Source organism: Vipera berus, assembly GCF_964194415.1.
Source record: "Vipera berus genome assembly, chromosome: 6".
Taxonomy (NCBI): domain Eukaryota; kingdom Metazoa; phylum Chordata; class Lepidosauria; order Squamata; family Viperidae; genus Vipera; species Vipera berus.
Genome location: NC_138208.1, coordinates 28337072 through 28355019, shown reverse-complemented (window position 1 = coordinate 28355019; position 17948 = coordinate 28337072). Strand labels below are relative to the sequence as shown.

Below are 17948 nucleotides of genomic sequence, written 5' to 3'. Positions count from 1 at the left end.
TCATAGAAAGAAGAATGTGAATAAAATCTTTATATTTTGAACATTTTCAGAAATCTGGGGAGATTTGTGTTGTGCAGAAGAGACTCCAAATTGCTGTTAATAATAAAAACATAAAAATATACCTGCTGGATCAGATTGGTTATGGTGATCAAACAGAACTTTGTGTGGTGACCATAAGCAAAAAGCAGAGGCAGATATATATTCCACTGTTGTGTGCCTCTCATTATTGAAAGGGATACTGTCCCCAAATTAAGGATAAAAATTTAATCTCAGAATCAATAGTTTTGAAAAGTCCTGTTTTGTCTTTGCCTTGGTATGTACTGACCTAAATTAAAATGATTATCAACATAGTTCATTTTAAATTTTGCTGAAATGTAACTATTATTTTCCTAATTGTTTGGATGTAAATTGGAAAACAGTGCATATCCTCTTCTGTATTTAAATATAATTTGGAAGGAAAACTTATAGTTTAAAAATTGTAAATTGAGACAAAAATCAGTTAAGTGTGTTATAAAAACTAAGGATAAAGAAAATACAATAAAATTGGTAGCTTTAAATTATAGAACAACAAACATCAAATGCTGTTTCATTCTTCCCTATATATAACTTTATTTATTTAACAAGTTTATATAACCATTCAATTCACAAATAGCATCTCTGTGTTAAAAATCCAGTAACCCCCCCCGGCCCCCTCCCTTTGGCTACTTATTAATAACAGAACAAGTAAGAAACTCATACTACCTCCCATAAGGGCAAGTACTGAAATTTGGATGCTACTTAAAAGTACTTGTCAAGACTCACTAGATCAGGCATGTCAAACTCGCAATGTCACGTGGCGTCACTCTACATATTGCGACTTTTTCTCCATTGCCGGTAATGGGGTGGGCATGGTTTCAGTGTGATACATCCAGCCTGTGGGCCGGCAGTTTGACATGCCTGCATTAGATGCTCATAGAAGAAATGTCTGTGGTTCAGGGTTAAACTATTGAGTGCTTAATGCTCTATGAGCTTGGTTTTTTTCTTGCAGAAATTTCTTTACCCAACTAGATACAATCTTCAGTGCTGAATTAAAGTAAATCCTACACCCTTCTAGCACTGAAGATGTTACCTTTTGGGGTAATTAAATATCTGCAAGAAAACAATCAAGCTCAGAGAACATCTTGGATTCCACCACTCATTAGATGATAAAACAAATAATAAGGCTTCTAGTAATTGTAGGTAACTGAGAAACTTCTTTGGTTTTTCTGGACATTTGTTCATAGTTTTTACTAAATAATAAATTTCAGCAGTAAAGAAAAGTGGACCTATATTTGTGATGACTGTATGTCATAATTACAATTGGGATTCTGCTGGGCTGAATAAGTTCTACAGTTGCAAGAAAAAGTATGTGAACCCTTTGAGATTACGTGGAGTTTTGCATGAATTGGCCATAAAATGCACTCTAAACGTCATGTAAGTGACAACAATAGAAAAACACAGTCTGCTTAAAATAATACTACACAAACATTAGCTGTTGTCATGTTTTAATTGAAGATAAGATGGAAACATTCACAGTGCAGGGTGGAAAAAGTATGTGAACCTTTGGACTTAATAACTGGTTGACCCTCCTTTGGCAGCAATAACCTCAACCAAACATTTCCTGTAGTTGCAGATCAGACCTGCACAATGATCTGGAGTAATTTTGGACCACTCCTCTGCACAAAACTGTTTCAGTGTAGCAATATTCTTGGGATGTCTGGTGTGAATCGCTCTCTTAAGGTCATGCCACAGCATTTCAATCGGGTTGAGGTCAGGACTCTGACTGGGCCACTCCAGAAGGCGTATTCTGTTCTGTTGAAGCCATTGTTTTGTTGAATTACTTGTATGCTTTGGGTCATTGTCCTGTTGCATCACCCATCCTCTGCGGAACTTCAGCTGGCGGACAGATGGTCGTACGTTTTCCTGCAAAATGTCCTGATAAACTCTGGAATTCATTTTCCCATCAGTGACAACAATCCGTCCAAGCCCTGAGGCAGCAAAGCAGCCCCAAACCATGATGCTCCCTCTGCCATGTTTTACAGTGGGGATGAGGTTTTGATGTTGGTGTGCTGTGCCTTTTTTTCTCCACACATAGTGTTGTGTGTTTTTCCCAAACAACTTGATTTTGGTTTCATCTGTCCACGGTATATTTTGCCAGTACTGCTGTGGAACATCCGCTGGTCTTCCGTTTTGCCACTCCCCGTCGTGGGGTCATTGAACCAACAAGATGGTTCCGCCCTAGGTGCTTAATGGACCCTGAGCGGTTCCAGGCCATGCTTGAGTCCCCACCTGCCACCTTCGCTCACAGTTCAGCCGATGCCCTAGTGGAAGCCTGGGAAAAGGCAGCCACAGAGGCACTCGACCGAGTTGTACCCATGCGGCCCCTGACCCGGTGCAGATCCCAGTGGGCTCCATGGTTCTCCATGGAGCTCCGGGAGATGAAGCATCGGAGACGGGGCCTAGAGAGCTGTTGGAGGTCCAGCCGGTCTGAATCCGACCGATTGTGACTAAGGTCCTGTATGAGGTCTTATCTCGCGGCGATGAGGACGGCAAGGTCTAATTACTTTGCTACCCTCATCGCATCTGCAGATAATCACCCGGCCGCCCTGTTTAGGGTGACCCACTCCCTCCTTAATCAGGAGGTGAGGGAGGAGCCCTTGCAGGGTCGTGCCGAGGAGTTTAGCCAACATCTGTCAGACAAAATCGCTCGGATCTGGACCGGTTTGGACTCCAACTGGGGAGAGTCTGACGGTGAGGACATGGGCGGTCTTGGTGATGTCATCTGGGAGGAGTTCGATCCTGTGACTCTGGAAGATGTGGACAGGATTATGGGGAAGCTGAGCTCCACCACATGTTTATTGGACCCGTGCCCCTCCTGGCTAGTTTATGTGGCTCGGGAGGGGACACGAGGCTGGCTCCAGGCAGTGATAACTGCTTCTTTGAGTGAGGGTAGCTTTCCCGCCGCCTTGAAGGAGGTGGTGGTGAGATCCCTCCTCAAGAAGCCTGCCCTGGACCCAGCTGTTTTAAACAACTATCGTCCGGTCTCCAACCTTCGCTTTCTTGCGAAGGTTGTTGAGAGCGTGGTGGCGCATCAGCTCCCCCTGGTTCCTGGAGGAAGCTGATTATCTGGACCCGTACCAATCGGGTTTCAGGCCCGGGTACAGCACGGAGACAGCATTGGTCGCGCTGGTGAATGATCTCTGGCGGGCTCGGGACAGGGGTTGCTCCTCTGTCCTAGTCCTATTAGACCTCTCAGCAGCTTTCGATACCATCGACCATGGTATCTTACTGCGGCATCTCAGGGGTTTGGGACTGGGAGGCACTGTCTTGCAGTGGTTCTCCTCCTACCTCCTGGGACGTTCGCAGTAGGTGTTGGCAGGAGGGCAGAGGTCGACCTCGAGGCCTCTCGTTTGTGGAGTCCCTCAGGGGTCGGTCCTCTCGCCTCTCCTGTTCAACATCTATATGAAGCCACTGGGTGAGATCATTCATGGTTTTGGGGTTGGGTATCATCAATATGCTGATGATACCCAGCTTTTCATCTCTAATCCCCAAACCACCCCAGTGATGCCCTCGATGTGATGATCCGTTGCCTGGAGGCGGTTCAGGTCTGGATGGGGAGGAACAGGCTTCGGCTTAATCCCGACAAGACTGAGTGGTTGTACGTGCCGGCATCTTGGGAAATTCAGATTATTCCACCTCTAATTATGGGGGGTGAGTTATTACCCCCCGTAGATAGGACTCGCAACTTGGGTGTCCTTCTAGATTCGCAGCTCTCCTTGGAAGATCATATAGGAGCTGTGACTAAGGGGGCCCTTGCCCAGGTTCGCCTGGTGCACCAGTTGCGGCTCTATCCGGACCGGGATGCCTTGCGTACAGTCACTCATGCGCTCGTGACCTCTCGTTTAGACTACTGCAATGCTCTCTACATGGGGCTGCCCTTGAGGACTACTCGGAGGCTTCAGTTGGTGCAGAATGCGGCCGCGCGAGTGGTGGTGAGGGTTTCCAGATACTCCCATGTAACACCTCTACTCCGCGAGCTGCATTGGCTTCCGGTTGCCCTCCAGGTGAGATTCAAGGTGCTGGTGATGACCTATAAAGCCCTAAATGGCATTGGTCTGGATTACTTACGGGAGCAACTGCTGCCGGCATCAATTTCCCTTCGTCCAGTGCACTCCCACAGAGAGGGCCTCCTCAGGGTGCCGTCGGTCAGAGAGTGTCGACTGGCAGCCCCCAGGGGGAGGGCGTTCTCTGTGGGCACGCCAGACCTTTGGAACCGTTTACCGGTTGAGCTCCGGATGGCTCCTGACCTTCGCTCCTTCCACCGTGACCTAAAAACTTACTTATTTGAACAAGCCGGCCTGGTCTGATGGGTTTGGGGTATTTTAATATTAATTTTATTGATTTTTACTGTAATTGGGCTACAATATTTAATTCTTTCTTAACTTTTGTACATTGTATTTTTATTGTATTTATTGCCCTGTACACCGCCCTGAGTCCTTCGAGAGAAGGGCAATATAGAAATTAAATTATTATTATTATTATTATTATTATTATTATTATTATTATTATTATTATTATTATTATTATTATTATCATTATCATTATCATTATCATTATTATTATTATTATTATTATTATGCTCTTTTGCAAACTTCAAACGTGCTGCAATATTTTTTTTTGGACAGCAACGGCTTCCTCCGTGGTGTCCTCCCATGTACTCCATTCTTGTTTAATGTTTTCCTTATTGTAGATGTGTCAACAAAAATGTTAGCATGTGCCAGAGATTTTTGTAGGTCTTTAGCTAACACTCTAGGATTCTTCTTTACCTCATTAAGCATTATGCACTGTGCTCTTGCAGTCATTTTTACAGGACGACCACACCTAGGGAGAGTAGCAACAGTGCTAAACTTTCTCCATTTGTAGACAGTCTATCTTACCGTGGACACATGAACATCAAGGCTTTTGGAGATACTTTTGTAACCCTTTCCAGCTTCATGCAAGTCAACAATTCTTGATCATAGGTCTTCTGAGAGCTCTTTTCTGCGAGGCATGGTTCACATGAGACAGTGCTTCTTGAGACCAGTAAACCCAAAACAGGTGTGTGTTTTTAAAGGGCAGGACAGCTGTCAGCAACACATCCAATATCATCACACTGGTTGGAGTCAAGGTTGGCTCACTCCTGGCTCCAATTAGCTCTTGGAGAAGTCATTAGGCTAGGGTTTCACATACTTTTTCCACCCTGCACTGTGAATGTTTCCATCTTATGTTCAGTTAAAACATGACAACAGCTAATGTTTGTGTAGTATTATTTTAAGCAGACTGTGTTTTTCTATTGTTGTGACTTACATGACGTTTAGAGCGCATTTTATGGCCAATTCATGCAAAACTCCACATAATCCCAAAGGGTTCGCATACTTTTTCTTGCAACTGTACAAGACCAGTTCTATTTCCATGTATCTATGTTGTCTAAATTATGCTTCTCTTTTGAACCTAGAAAAATATGTCGAAATTGCAAGTGTGGGCAAGAGGAACATGATGTTCCCACCAGTAATGAAGATGACCGCAAAGTGGGAAAGCTCTTTGAGGATACAAAGTATACAACTCTAATTGCAAAGCTGAAATCAGATGGTATCCCTATGTATAAACGTAATGTAATGATACTGACTAATCCCATGACAGCCAAGAAGAATGTGTCCATCAATACAGTAACTTACGAATGGGCACCTCCTGTTCAGAATCAAACCTTGGTGAGATATCAATTTATTATCATAAAGACTCATATGTTACTGAGGAATACTTATCCTTTCTGCTTATGGTGGAGTTGGAAGGAGACAAGCAAGTCAGGAATAGTCTCTCTTGGCAGGCAGAAAGTATATATAAGGAATGTAATATGCAAATGGCATAATTGTCTCAGCTACAATTAATGACTGAATGTGCAGATAAGAGGAATTTATTTTCCTGGTTTTCTGAGGGCATGTTTCTCTTCAAGCAGCGAGTGCAATTGGTTTGCAGCATGGACATAAGAAAAATAATAGTGTTTGAGTGAGACTAAAAAGGAAGGGGAGGTGAGTTTGTGCTCATAGTTAGGAGTAAGTATTACATTGGAGGCATCCCTGCCACTTAAGATGATTGATGAATCCTCAAATGAACCATTTTAAAATGACATTCTGAAATGGGACACCACACTGGGGAAAAACCTATGCACCTATGTCATCACTTAAATGCTGAGGAAAAGCACTCAAGCATGCACAATTCTGTTACTGTATATGGTCAGAATAAATTCAGTATTGTCAACCAAAAGAAAAAGCTCCCTCTGGTTTATTAAATTATTCTTCTAGACGAGTTAGTTGGATAGCCTTGGGATTTTTCTTTTTTCCTTTTAGTGCTTCAATCTTAAGTTTATATAATGTCATGCTGGGTGATCTAAAACAGAAGCACTTGTAAACCTTAAAGGGTTAGGTTTTAGGGATTATTTAAGAAACTCTGTGAAGATATTTGTCAGATTTGTTATATTTTGTTATTAGAAAAAAACCTATTTTGAGGGAGAAAATAATGCTTCTGTTGTCAGGAGACCAACAGCAAATCATAGTTAGGATAAAAGCTAATTAATAGCTAAAAGTGTTCAGTGTTAGTACTGAGTGACAGTGGAGGAAAGCCACACTTTTATAACCTTAAATCTAAATTCTGGTGACTTAGCAACTCTATCTCCCCCATCCACATCTTGTTCTCCGTTTCCCCTGAAGATGAGCAATTTCTACAGAGCATTCCTAATCTCCTTTCATTTTTTGTTTAGAAAGCTGGAATCCAATGGACCATTAATTTTAGTCCTCTCTCCTTACTCTTTAGGCGAGGCACTATATGCAGATGCTTCCAAAGGAGAAGCAGCCCGTGGCTGGCTCGGAAGGGGCTCAGTACCGCAAGAAACAGTTGGCCAAGCAGCTGCCTGCTCATGATCAGGACCCTTCCAAATGCCATGAGCTGACACCTAATGAGGTGAAGCAGATGGAGCAATTTGTGAAGAAATACAAGACCGAGGCGCTGGGCGTGGGTGATGTCAAGCTTCCCAGTGAAGTGGAAGGGAAAGCCGGAGAGAAGAATGTCCTGAGTAATGGCAAGAAGGGAACCTCCGCTACTGTAGGAGCCATAGAAGACAAACAGGCTGGTCAGAAAGGAACTCAATATGTAAGTGGGTGATGCGTGTGTACGTGAGTGTGTGTGTTCAAACAGCAGATCAAAGAAAATAAATTATTTGGAAGTTTATTCCCTCATAATGTGCTCCCTGAATTTGCAGCTTAATGTATTATAATTTTGTCTCTTTTAAAAAAAGAAATGAGAGTTTTTGCTTGGATAAAATTCTATTCCTTTAGATGTTGCTATTTTAAGGGGGGTTTCTGCAAACTAAAATTGATAGAACAAAAATAAACACCTATGGTGACCAGAACTGGTGATTACTGATAGGAGAGGGATCCACAGAATCTGACAATTTCTACTACTGGTTAGACTTTAATGGGAAAAATGATCTTAAGAAATCACCTAGGCCAGCCCCAATCTCAGTGCAAGGATCTTTCTGTTAACAAGTAACAGACATGTAGCAGTGCAGGATTTGTTTAAATACCTTTAGGGGCACCCACCATATATTAGACAGCCTCAATTAAAAAAAATTCAAAAGCTGAGCCAAAATATCCACTTTATAATTGGAATATCTTTTGGGCAGCAATAGAGAGCAATTCAGTCATGCAGAGCTCTTACAATAATATTAATATAACATGCCCAACTGGAGATCTGCATAGAGATCAATATTTTGTCTTTTGCTGGTGAGTGAACTATATTTAGATGAGAGACATTAGTTCCCCAAAGTGGTGTGCTGTATTATTTCTTTTTAAATGTTTTTCAAGAGGAAAACTGATAACCCTGCAGGAAAATTAATCTCCCTAGAGGTGGATAGAGGAAACTGACCATTGAATGGAAGCCAACAAAAGAAAGCCATTCTTGTTTCCTCTTTTCCCACTTAGTTTAAAAAGAAGGTGCTTTGGTACCACTTTAAAATTGAATTTACAACTTCTTCATTGTTTGTTTCAATCAATCAGTCAGGAAAACAGACACACCAAAAAGCCAGTGTGCTATACAGATACAGAAGCAAATCCCCCCTCAATTTATTGATGCTCACGGGGAGACTTTCTCAACCCAGCATCCCTTGTATGGTTGAGGTGGGGGAAAATATGATGAAAGTTTGATAACCTGAAATTTAGACACTTTTCTCTTTCTCCAGAGTGGCCATAAAAAGCAGACTTCGAATATCTGCTTTATATATTATCATTTTCTGAAATCCAAACTGAGAAATAAAAGAAGGCAAATGGTTGTAGCCTAATGTAATGTTTTTCAGCTTGGCAACTTTAAGATATGTGGACTTCAACTACCAGAATTCTCTAGCCAGCAGAGGTTGAGAAACACTGGTCCTAGTGCCTTTGTTTGAAAGTGTGTTCAACTTTAGGCAACAATAGGAAGTTTCCTGGAAGACAGTGAACAACTTCAACTGTTTCAGGGACTTGTGCCCATCACATACTTCCGTAACTTTCCAAAGGTAGGAAATTCATGAAAGACATCAGTTTATGGTCCATAGTATGTTCTTGTCACATATAATGACAAACAGAACTTCGTTTTTTAAAAAAGTTGTGTTCTAACTTTTCTTTGCAACCATACCAGGAAATATATTTCAACAATATTCTTGTCTGTTGCTGATAAATGTTTTCTAATGTCTGAGTTCAAACTGTTACAAAACTTGATTGTCAGTCTCAGGGGTCTTTGGACTCCTTGGTACATCTCAGGCTGATCTACAACTTAATTTAAAAGATCTATTCAAATCAAATATGAGCTAGAGCACAGATTAAAAAGAGCTTTGGAGTGTAATTAGATTACATGTATTGCTTCTAGGGCAGGCATGTCAAACTCACGACATCACGTGGCATCGCGCGACGTATTGTGACTTTTTCCCCATTGCTGGCAATGGGGAAGGCACGGTTTTGTTGTGATTCATCCAGCCCGTGGGCAGGCAGTTTCACATGCCTGTTTTAGGGCATTCCGAAATATTGCCCTATTACTAATTCTTTGTGCTCCCACAATAACTCTGAGATATGATAGTTGACTTTCTCACATTTTTCATTAATCTAATCTGATAAATGGAATCTGCAAAAGGGGAATGGTCAGGAACTAATACTCCACATATATTCAGCTACAATTTCTAGTATACCTTATGATTGGTCTGCTAGAGGTTGAAATTTGGATCATAGGAGTAGCATAGAATTTCCTTCTCATGCTAAATCATGAACTATTCAGTAATTGAAGGTTCATCACACATCCAGCCATTCACCTTTAAGGCTGATTTAAGACTAGCAAATTTTCAAATCTCTTACATAAACATATACCAAAAGACCTAGTAGTTCAAGAAGAAAAAACAGGAATCATCTACAACATATAGTGTAAAGACGCTATAACAGCCACTATGTTGGACAGACAAGCAGAAGAGTGCATCCATGAACACTAAGCAGTTGGAAAATACGATGAAAACTCCTTAATTTCACAACACATGGACAAGCTCAAGCATAGTTTCAACTGGAAAACTGTGAGATTCTATACCAAACTAAATCTTAAAATACTTGGAATTCTTGGAAGCTTGGCCCTCAAAACTCATCCATCAACAGGCACATGAAATCACATTTATATATCATTCAAAAGGAATTAAAAGAGTCTAAAAGAGACTCAAGAGACTAAAAATGACAAAAGCTAAAAGGGACAAAAAAGATCAGCAATTAACATCCAGATAGACAGGGATTTACACAAGGATTAATACCAAAGAAACAGTAAGCAATACCCTAATCAAGAAACTATCAACTCAGACAATCAAGCAGTAAACAATTTCCTAATCAAAGAACTGCCAAGGAGAAAAGAACTCCCTACTAATTTTGACAGGGCAAGCTACTGTACAGTATATGACCAAACCCCATTCTTTTCTAGCACAGAAGATGTTACTTTGCCAGCTAATGAAACATCTGCAAGAAAACAACCCAACTCAAGAAAGAACCAAGGACTCCGCAGTTTATTTAGCTGTTACTGTATCTATTATCTCCCAATCTGAATATCTTTTCCTTTTCACGTTTTGTGTGTTGTACTGACCTTTCATGCTTTTAATCTATTTACCATCCAGAGCTGTTCTGAATGGATTGCCTAAAAGTATGATTAAATAAATAAATAAATAAATAAATAGTTCAGTTCCCCAATTAAGCAGATTCCAGTGTGATTTTTGTGGTTTCTTTGCAGTTCTGTTTCCAGTGCAATCAAAATATGAAAGAAGGGGATCCAGCTGTGTATGCTGAGCGGGCTGGATATGACAAACTTTGGCATCCTGCTTGCTTTGTCTGCTGCACCTGCAGTGAACTCCTGGTAGATATGATCTATTTCTGGAAAAATGGGAAACTGTATTGTGGCCGACACTACTGTGACAGTGAAAAACCTCGCTGTGCTGGATGTGATGAGGTGAGCAAGAGTTTTCCTAGTTGTTCTTTAGTGCCCAGAAGAACTAATGACTCATGAGGCAAGAATTCCTTTTGCCCAGTTTTCTATCTCCCAAGATTGGCCACCAATGCCAGATACATTCTGGTCAGAATCACAGTGTGATGGATCTGCTTAGCAATTCTAGCTTTTAACTTTGCCAGATTCTTGTTTTGTACAAAGAGAAAAAAAGTTAAAGATCTCCATGCAATTTTGAATTCCATTGGCAGATTAATTCCTTTGACTCTTGAAATAATTTAATTGGTTGACCTTAACTGCCATGTGTGCAAACATGTTTCTGAGTTCAAAGGCATTCTTTTGGTACTACCAGACAGTACTGAATACAGTAGAAGATAAGGCATAGAAGCCAACATACAGAATTTTGGATTCACCTGAATTTTGGATAATGGGGGATGAACTATTTTGCCCAGGAGAGGCTTTAGGAATATTCTTGATAGAACGATCCTCATGGATCAGGCCAAGATGCATTTTATTAGAGCATTTTTCTTCTCACAGTGGCCAGAGGACACTGCCTAAGTTGTTCCATTGCGAGTGGTGTTAAGAAGCAGATAAAGCCCTTCATATATCTATCCTCCATGAATTTATCCCCTCCCTTTTGAAAGACATCCAAATTAATGGCCATTACCATGTCCTCTGGTAATGAATTCCACAGGTTAATTATGCACTTTGTGAAAAATACTTTATCTAAACTTTTCATTCAGCTTAAACAACCCTAGTCCTGGAGCTTGAAGAGAAGTACCTTCTCTGTCCTTTACATTTTTTATGCATCTCAATTAGGTTCTGTTCAGTCAGCCTAAAGAATCCCAGATATTCTATCCATTTCTCATAGGAAGGTGTTAAGGTGTTAAAACCCCAACAGTGTTGATTGTCCTCTTTTGCATTTTTTCCCATTTCTAATATGTCCTTTTTAAAAAATGTGGAGAGCAGAAATTGGATGGTATTTCAGACGCAAATATGTAATAATTTTATTGTCATTACAACATTCTCATTTTTATTTTTGCCTGCTTTTCCGAAGGATCCTAGCATGATTATATTTTTCCCTAGATTGCTGTATTCTGAGTTGATATTTTTCTTGAAATATCCCAAGAATATTTTTCCCATTGGTTCTAAGTGTAAAGTTATGGTTTTTGCCCTAATGTGCATTCCTTTATGCTTACTTAAACTGAACCAATGGATAATGGTTTTAACCAATTTTATAAAGTTAACTATGAATTCTTATCAGTTTACCCAAAATAAAAGTGTTTATTTAGACATATTAGGCTTCATAGATAGTGCCAGAACCCACTCCAATCCAATCTTAAGAAAGAAAAACTCTTGGAGACAAGATTGTCCAAGACATAGATGACAGAGGGTATAATAGACAGGATCTGAAAACTTTCTCACAGATTGATATTTTTAAAGTGTCCCCGAGCAAAACCTCACCCCTCAGTCCATTTGGTCAGTCCCGGATCAGTCAAGTCTCAGGTGTCAAACCCCTCGTGGGAAAGGGAGAACCATCAGAACATTCGCAGCACAATTACTTCTTCCCCTTCACATTCCATCTGTAGATACAAACCAGAATTTCCCCCACCCCCTTTCTTAGTTGCTCGTAGATCAGAGGGAGAGGGTTCCTTTCATTGATCTTTTTTGCAATGGCCAACAGGCAGGCTAGATAAACAAAAAGTTACATCTGAGGGAAAGAGATGAGGGCAATAAACTCCCCTGTCTTCTCTTTCCTCCTTGGGAATGGCAGAATCCAGAAAGGGGTGTGTGTGAGATTTGGGTTTGCACAGAGAGGGAGTTAGAAATGAAATATAAATGGATTCCAACAGATACATTCCCCAGCTTCAATGCACTCATTATAAACAGTGGGCTTAAAAAGGCCCTGGATTTCTTTTCTGAGCTTATCTCAGTATAATACTATTTTTAATTGAGAACTACTCTGTAGTCAATCAGAAAACTCTTAAATAAATTTTGTCCTAGTTATAACATTTAGTCCAGGTATTCTTCACTTCAGACAGATGTGTGCCTCTCTCTTCTGTTACATACTGTTTATACATACAGATGGTATGGCTGATAAATTAATTACCTTAGTATCATTCAGTGAGAATTAAATTCTGTAAAATCAATTCAATGCATCAGTTGCACATGGCAATTCAATTGACACATGATAATTTCCAGAAATCTTTAGCATTAGCCAGAACTACAGTTTTCTACTGCTCTATAAAAATAATTGGTTGCTAACTGAAATTGAAATGAGGAGGATGGCTGTTCTTCATTTTCATTTTTTTTAAAAGGGACCCTAAAAAGTGTTATTTAAAAATCCTGTCTATTAAATAGAACAAACTAATACCACACCATGTCATACAGGAAGCATGTCTTAGTTCATGTACTGTGGTAGAAGAAAACAATTGTGTAAGTATGTTAATATGAACCTGGTAACTGGCTTTCCTCTAGCTTATTTTCAACAATGAGTACACACAAGCTGAAGGTCAAAACTGGCATCTGAAGCATTTCTGCTGCTTTGATTGCGACTGTGTTTTGGCTGGAGAAATCTACGTCATGGTTAATGAAAAGCCCGTCTGCAAACCCTGTTATGTGAAGAATCATGCTGTGGTAAGAAAATCTAGCTTTGCCTGAAATATATAATTACTGTGTAAAGTTACATATTTAAGTGGACTTTCACAAACCTTGTTTCATGAATAGTTCCTTGAAAGACCATTTTCCAGGAGAAAAATAAGAGACAATACAATCTTATACATTTTAAATCTTTATGGCATACTATAAATAAGATAATGCAAAAATAAAGTATTTAACAACTACTAGATGATTCCCAATCTTCCTTTTTAGATTTTTGAGAAAGTGATGGTGCTTGTAAAGGTTATCAGGACCCTTTTCATTCAGGATTCAGAATGGGAATTCTGGACATGGAGCAGAAATTGCACTGATCACCCTAATGGTTGGTCTATGTCAGATGTTTGATATAGGAGGGTACTCCTTCTGGTCCTTTTATATTTCTTGATAGCCTTGACTACTGTCACTCATGTTTGCCTCCAAGACTGCCTGCAACTGTTGAGAATCAGCATCTGCAAGTTTTGAGAATCACAGGCATTCTTTTAAACTATTTCAATTCCTTCCTATTCTACCTCTATATGAAGCAGTTGGATAAGTTCATATTTCAGTTCAGCTTACAGGACCTTCCCTAATGACACCCAAACATCATCATTCTAAGTTAGGTAGGAATTCAGTAGAAATGCTGGCATGGTGTGTCAATGGAGATTCTCAGTCATCCAAATCATAGTTATCCCAAAGGTGCTTTTTCACGAGGCAACTGAACTTTGTTTTCCTTGAAGACATTTTGCTTCTCATCCAAGAGCTGAAGAAGCTTCTTGAATGAGAAGTGAAACGTCTTCAAAGAAAAACAAGAAAATCCCGTTGCTTTATGCTGGCATGGTGTCAAAAACAAGACTTACTCCTGCAGCATACAAAATTAAACTATTATAGAATGGAGTATGTGCTCTTAACATCAGCAATATGATTATTAATTTCAAGCTGTCCTTGTATGGTGGTTTGAGCACAACTTTGAAATCAGGAGGGGTATGGTTCAGTAGTAAAGCATGTGTTTTGCACTTGGACGGTTCCAAGTTCAATTTCTAGATAGAGTTGGAAAAACTCCTGCCTGAAATCCCTAAGAGCTGCTAATTCGCAAATATTGATGATTTTGGACCCTTGGTCTGAAACAATATGAGTTGTTCCATATTAGTTAAGGACTGGTCTAGGATCAGGAAGATTGAGTCCTAAGGTGGCCTTCAGCTATGAAAACACTTAGGGGCATTTATTTTCTTAGTCCAGTCTCACAGATGTGCCGTTACAATAATAAAAATGAAGGAAGACCCCCATGTAAGACCCCATTAGCTCCTGGAGGAAAGATGGCATATAAATTAAGAGAACTTCCTGTGTTCTATATGGGAGCATCTGTGCAAATGGCTATAAATACATACTGCAGAAATGCAGAATAAAGTAGACAAGCTGAACCACAATGGTCTTGCGTGACCACTAAAACTCTTTCTGAACACAGTTCCTGAAAATCAGCAACATAGTTTTTCCAGATAGGAAATGAGAGAAAATTGTAATATATATATACATGCTCTTAACACACTGTTGCTCACTCTGCATCATTATTGCATGCCCTATGGTCCTCTCCCAGAAATGTTAAGTATGGTGGTATCATAGGTTAATGGTAAATAAATAATTGTCTTATTGTCTAAAACAGGGGTCTTCAAACTTCGCTCTTTTATGACTTGTGGACTTCAACTCCCAGAATTCCTCAAGTCATAAAAGGGCCAGGTTTGAAGACCCATGGTCTAAAATATTGTATCTGTTTGTGAAGCAGAAGTAGTACAAGATACCTGGTTTCTTACTTCCTTTATTCTCAGAGATTGAAAATATAGTTTAACACTGATTCTTTCTCTTTAGCTGCTCCTGTTGGTGAATGAGAAAAGGGAGATGGTTAATCTGCATTTGTAAATGATAAACCAGAATTCTGAGCAATTCTGATCTGTTCTTATAGTGTAAATGTGACCATCATAATGTAATTTATTATTCCAAAAGATAAAATTGAATATATATCTAAGCTTCAGAGAACCTTGAAGATGAAGTTCTTATTCCCACTTTGTTACTTAGAAGTAAATACTATTGAATTCAGAGTCACTTTCTTCTGATAGCTCTGACAAGAATGGATTGTTGATTGTTCATTTAAGTGTTATGATCTACTGAGAAATAGGTTCTATTGCATTTTGTGATATTTTCATCTAGATAATCCCACAAAATATTAGAATTGTATCTTAATATTCAATTTATATTTTTTGTCAGCTATAATAATTTTAAATGTTTTAAATCTTGCCAAATATTCCATCTTGTCATTAGGTATTATCCACTATGACTCAACTGTACCTGCTCAGATTTTATATTAAGGAACTTATAGGTCCCCAAAGACTTTTGGAAACAGCCAATCATGAATAGGTTTCCTACATATACAATATATCTTCAGGGAAGGGGCCAATTTCATTTCCATGAGCAACCTGTTCTTGCTGAAAATTTATGGCATACCTTCTTTGTCCTCATACTTTGTAGGCAAGTTCTACAGTGAATACTGTAGTCTCAAAGGTAATTGGGTCCTAAGCTATAAAGGGCTTTAAAGATTATATCCAGCATCTTGAATTGGCTGTCAGTGCAACTCCTACACAGTAGTAACAGATTAATATGGCAGAAATAGGTTTGGCTTATTGACAAAAGAACAGCTGCATTCTACATCCAGAGAGTCTTCAAGCATACACTGCAGTATTTGAATCAAGTTTTAACAAGGATATGAAGTGCTTATCTATTCCAGAAAAGACAAACTGGTATATCCACTGAAATTGGGCAAAGGACTTGTTAGCCATGGTCTGTTCTTCATGCAATAGCCATTAATCCAGGCTAATGCAAAGCTGTCCTTTCAGAGGGAGCATCCTGAAGCAGCCAGCTTCTGAATTAATAGGTACTCAGCTATCCTAAGCTGATATTACCTATGCAGGTTCTTAAAAGCCTCCAGGCATCTGTTCTTTCACCTAGGATTGTCATGTATCATGTACAGTAGAGGTTGAAAAAATGAAGAAAGGGCTGAGTCCTGGGAGCTGATATGGGATGCACAGAGTCTTGATCCTCATTCCCAACAAACAATGACAGGAGTTAGGAAGGAAGGAGCAACATTATAAGACATTCTCCCCATTACCAACCCTTCCAAGTGACTCAGCAGAATGCAATAGCTGATAGAATCAGATGCTGAAGTATCTAAAAGGACAAGGAGGAACACAGAATTCTCATAATGGATCATTACAGGAGTGATCAGTGCAGTATCCATTATTCTTATTATTTTGTTCTAAATAATGCTGATTAAAAATTATACACTCCACATCTGAGCTTCCATCCTAGCTAAGAAGACATCCATTGTGGTTTAACTTTCTCTGAATTAAAATACTACAGATTGTATGGCCCACTTTCAAATCCTGCATTAAAGTTAGGTATGAACTAGATTATTCTCGGATAGCATTTTGAATGTGAAAGACTCTTAAAATGTATTTAAGGTGGTATGAGGGGTATTGTTACAAGGGGGAAGAACCAATATGCTAAAAATGCACATGCATTTAAGTGTACTGCAAGTAATAAGATCACTGGCATTTTGTGGCATAGATCTAGAAAAGTTGACTAATTTCAACCAGTCACTTATGAATATTCTGATCTTCGTTACCTTCCAAACTTTGAAAGAAATGAATGTTGATTTCCTTTACTCCCCAGGTCTGCCAAGGCTGCCACAATGCTATTGACCCTGAAGTTCAACGTGTAAGTTACAACAACTTCAACTGGCATGCTACCACAGAGTGTTTTCTGTGCTCCTGTTGCAGCAAATGTCTGATTGGCCAGAAGTTCATGCCAGTAGAAGGAATGGTTTTCTGCTCAGTGGAGTGCAAGAAAAAGATGGTGTCCTAATGGGAAGGAAACCAAACTGTGAAACCATGTTTTGCCTTATTTCAAAGTCCTCTGCATGTCTACTGTATTGGGGGATTTTTAACAAAATCAAAATTATTAAATGGCAGAATCCAAAGATTTTTTTTATTACTAACTTGATTGCTTATGATTTTAGTTCTTAGGCATTTCTCAGTGCTCTTGATTTCTTGATGCAGGATGTTTCTCAAGATAGGGACTTTAATATAGTCATACCCTTCAAAAATGTTCTATAAAAGGATATAGTACCTCAGGCCATTAACACTGGGCTGCATTTTCCATTGTGAATAGTTTTTGGCCATGAGAATGAATCCTGATGAGAGTTGTGATGAGGAAGACCATTGGCTTTGTATTCTTGTCCTATAGTCCTTAGGTTTTTCTCCTATATTTGACATTATACAGATTCTTCAGTAACAAAATATTGATTGGGTATGTTGTAAACCTTATACCTTATTTTCCAACCTAATGCATTCAAATGTGCTTTGTTATAATTCCCACACTTGCCAGCTAATAAAATACACCAATAGTGTACTTATAGTGTGAGTCTCATACTGAATTGTACTGATTTAGACTCCATGGATATATGCACACATGAGCTGAGTGTCAACGCTGCAAACATGGGATGTTTTTGCTCTGACAATATAAGAGGCAGTCTTTCTTTAAACTGTTTGCTCTGATTAAAATGAAGCTGAGTGTGTGGGGGTGGAGAAGGCTAATCCGGTTGTTTAAATAAGATAAGGAATGACATGCTATATAACGGAAGTGAAGCTTGTGTTTTGGGCTAATTGGAGAATGTGATTTACAATGTCCAAATAAGGGAGGGAATTGTGTTTGATACGATGTGT

The 17948-nt window shown here is 39.5% G+C and overlaps 1 protein-coding gene across 1 annotated transcript in view; it reads left to right on the top strand.

Annotated features, from left to right (window-relative positions):
• TES (testin LIM domain protein) overlaps positions 1-17645 on the top strand; it is a 33720-nt gene extending 16075 nt beyond the window's left edge. The window contains exons 3-7 of the mRNA XM_081331859.1: positions 5513-5765; positions 6865-7200; positions 10333-10548; positions 13021-13179; positions 16897-17645. Coding sequence (XP_081187985.1) covers positions 5513-5765; positions 6865-7200; positions 10333-10548; positions 13021-13179; positions 16897-17088 — 1156 coding nt within the window. The 3' untranslated portion in view covers positions 17089-17645. The remainder of the gene's footprint in view (positions 1-5512; positions 5766-6864; positions 7201-10332; positions 10549-13020; positions 13180-16896) is intronic.
• The last annotated feature ends 303 nt before the right edge of the window (positions 17646-17948 follow it).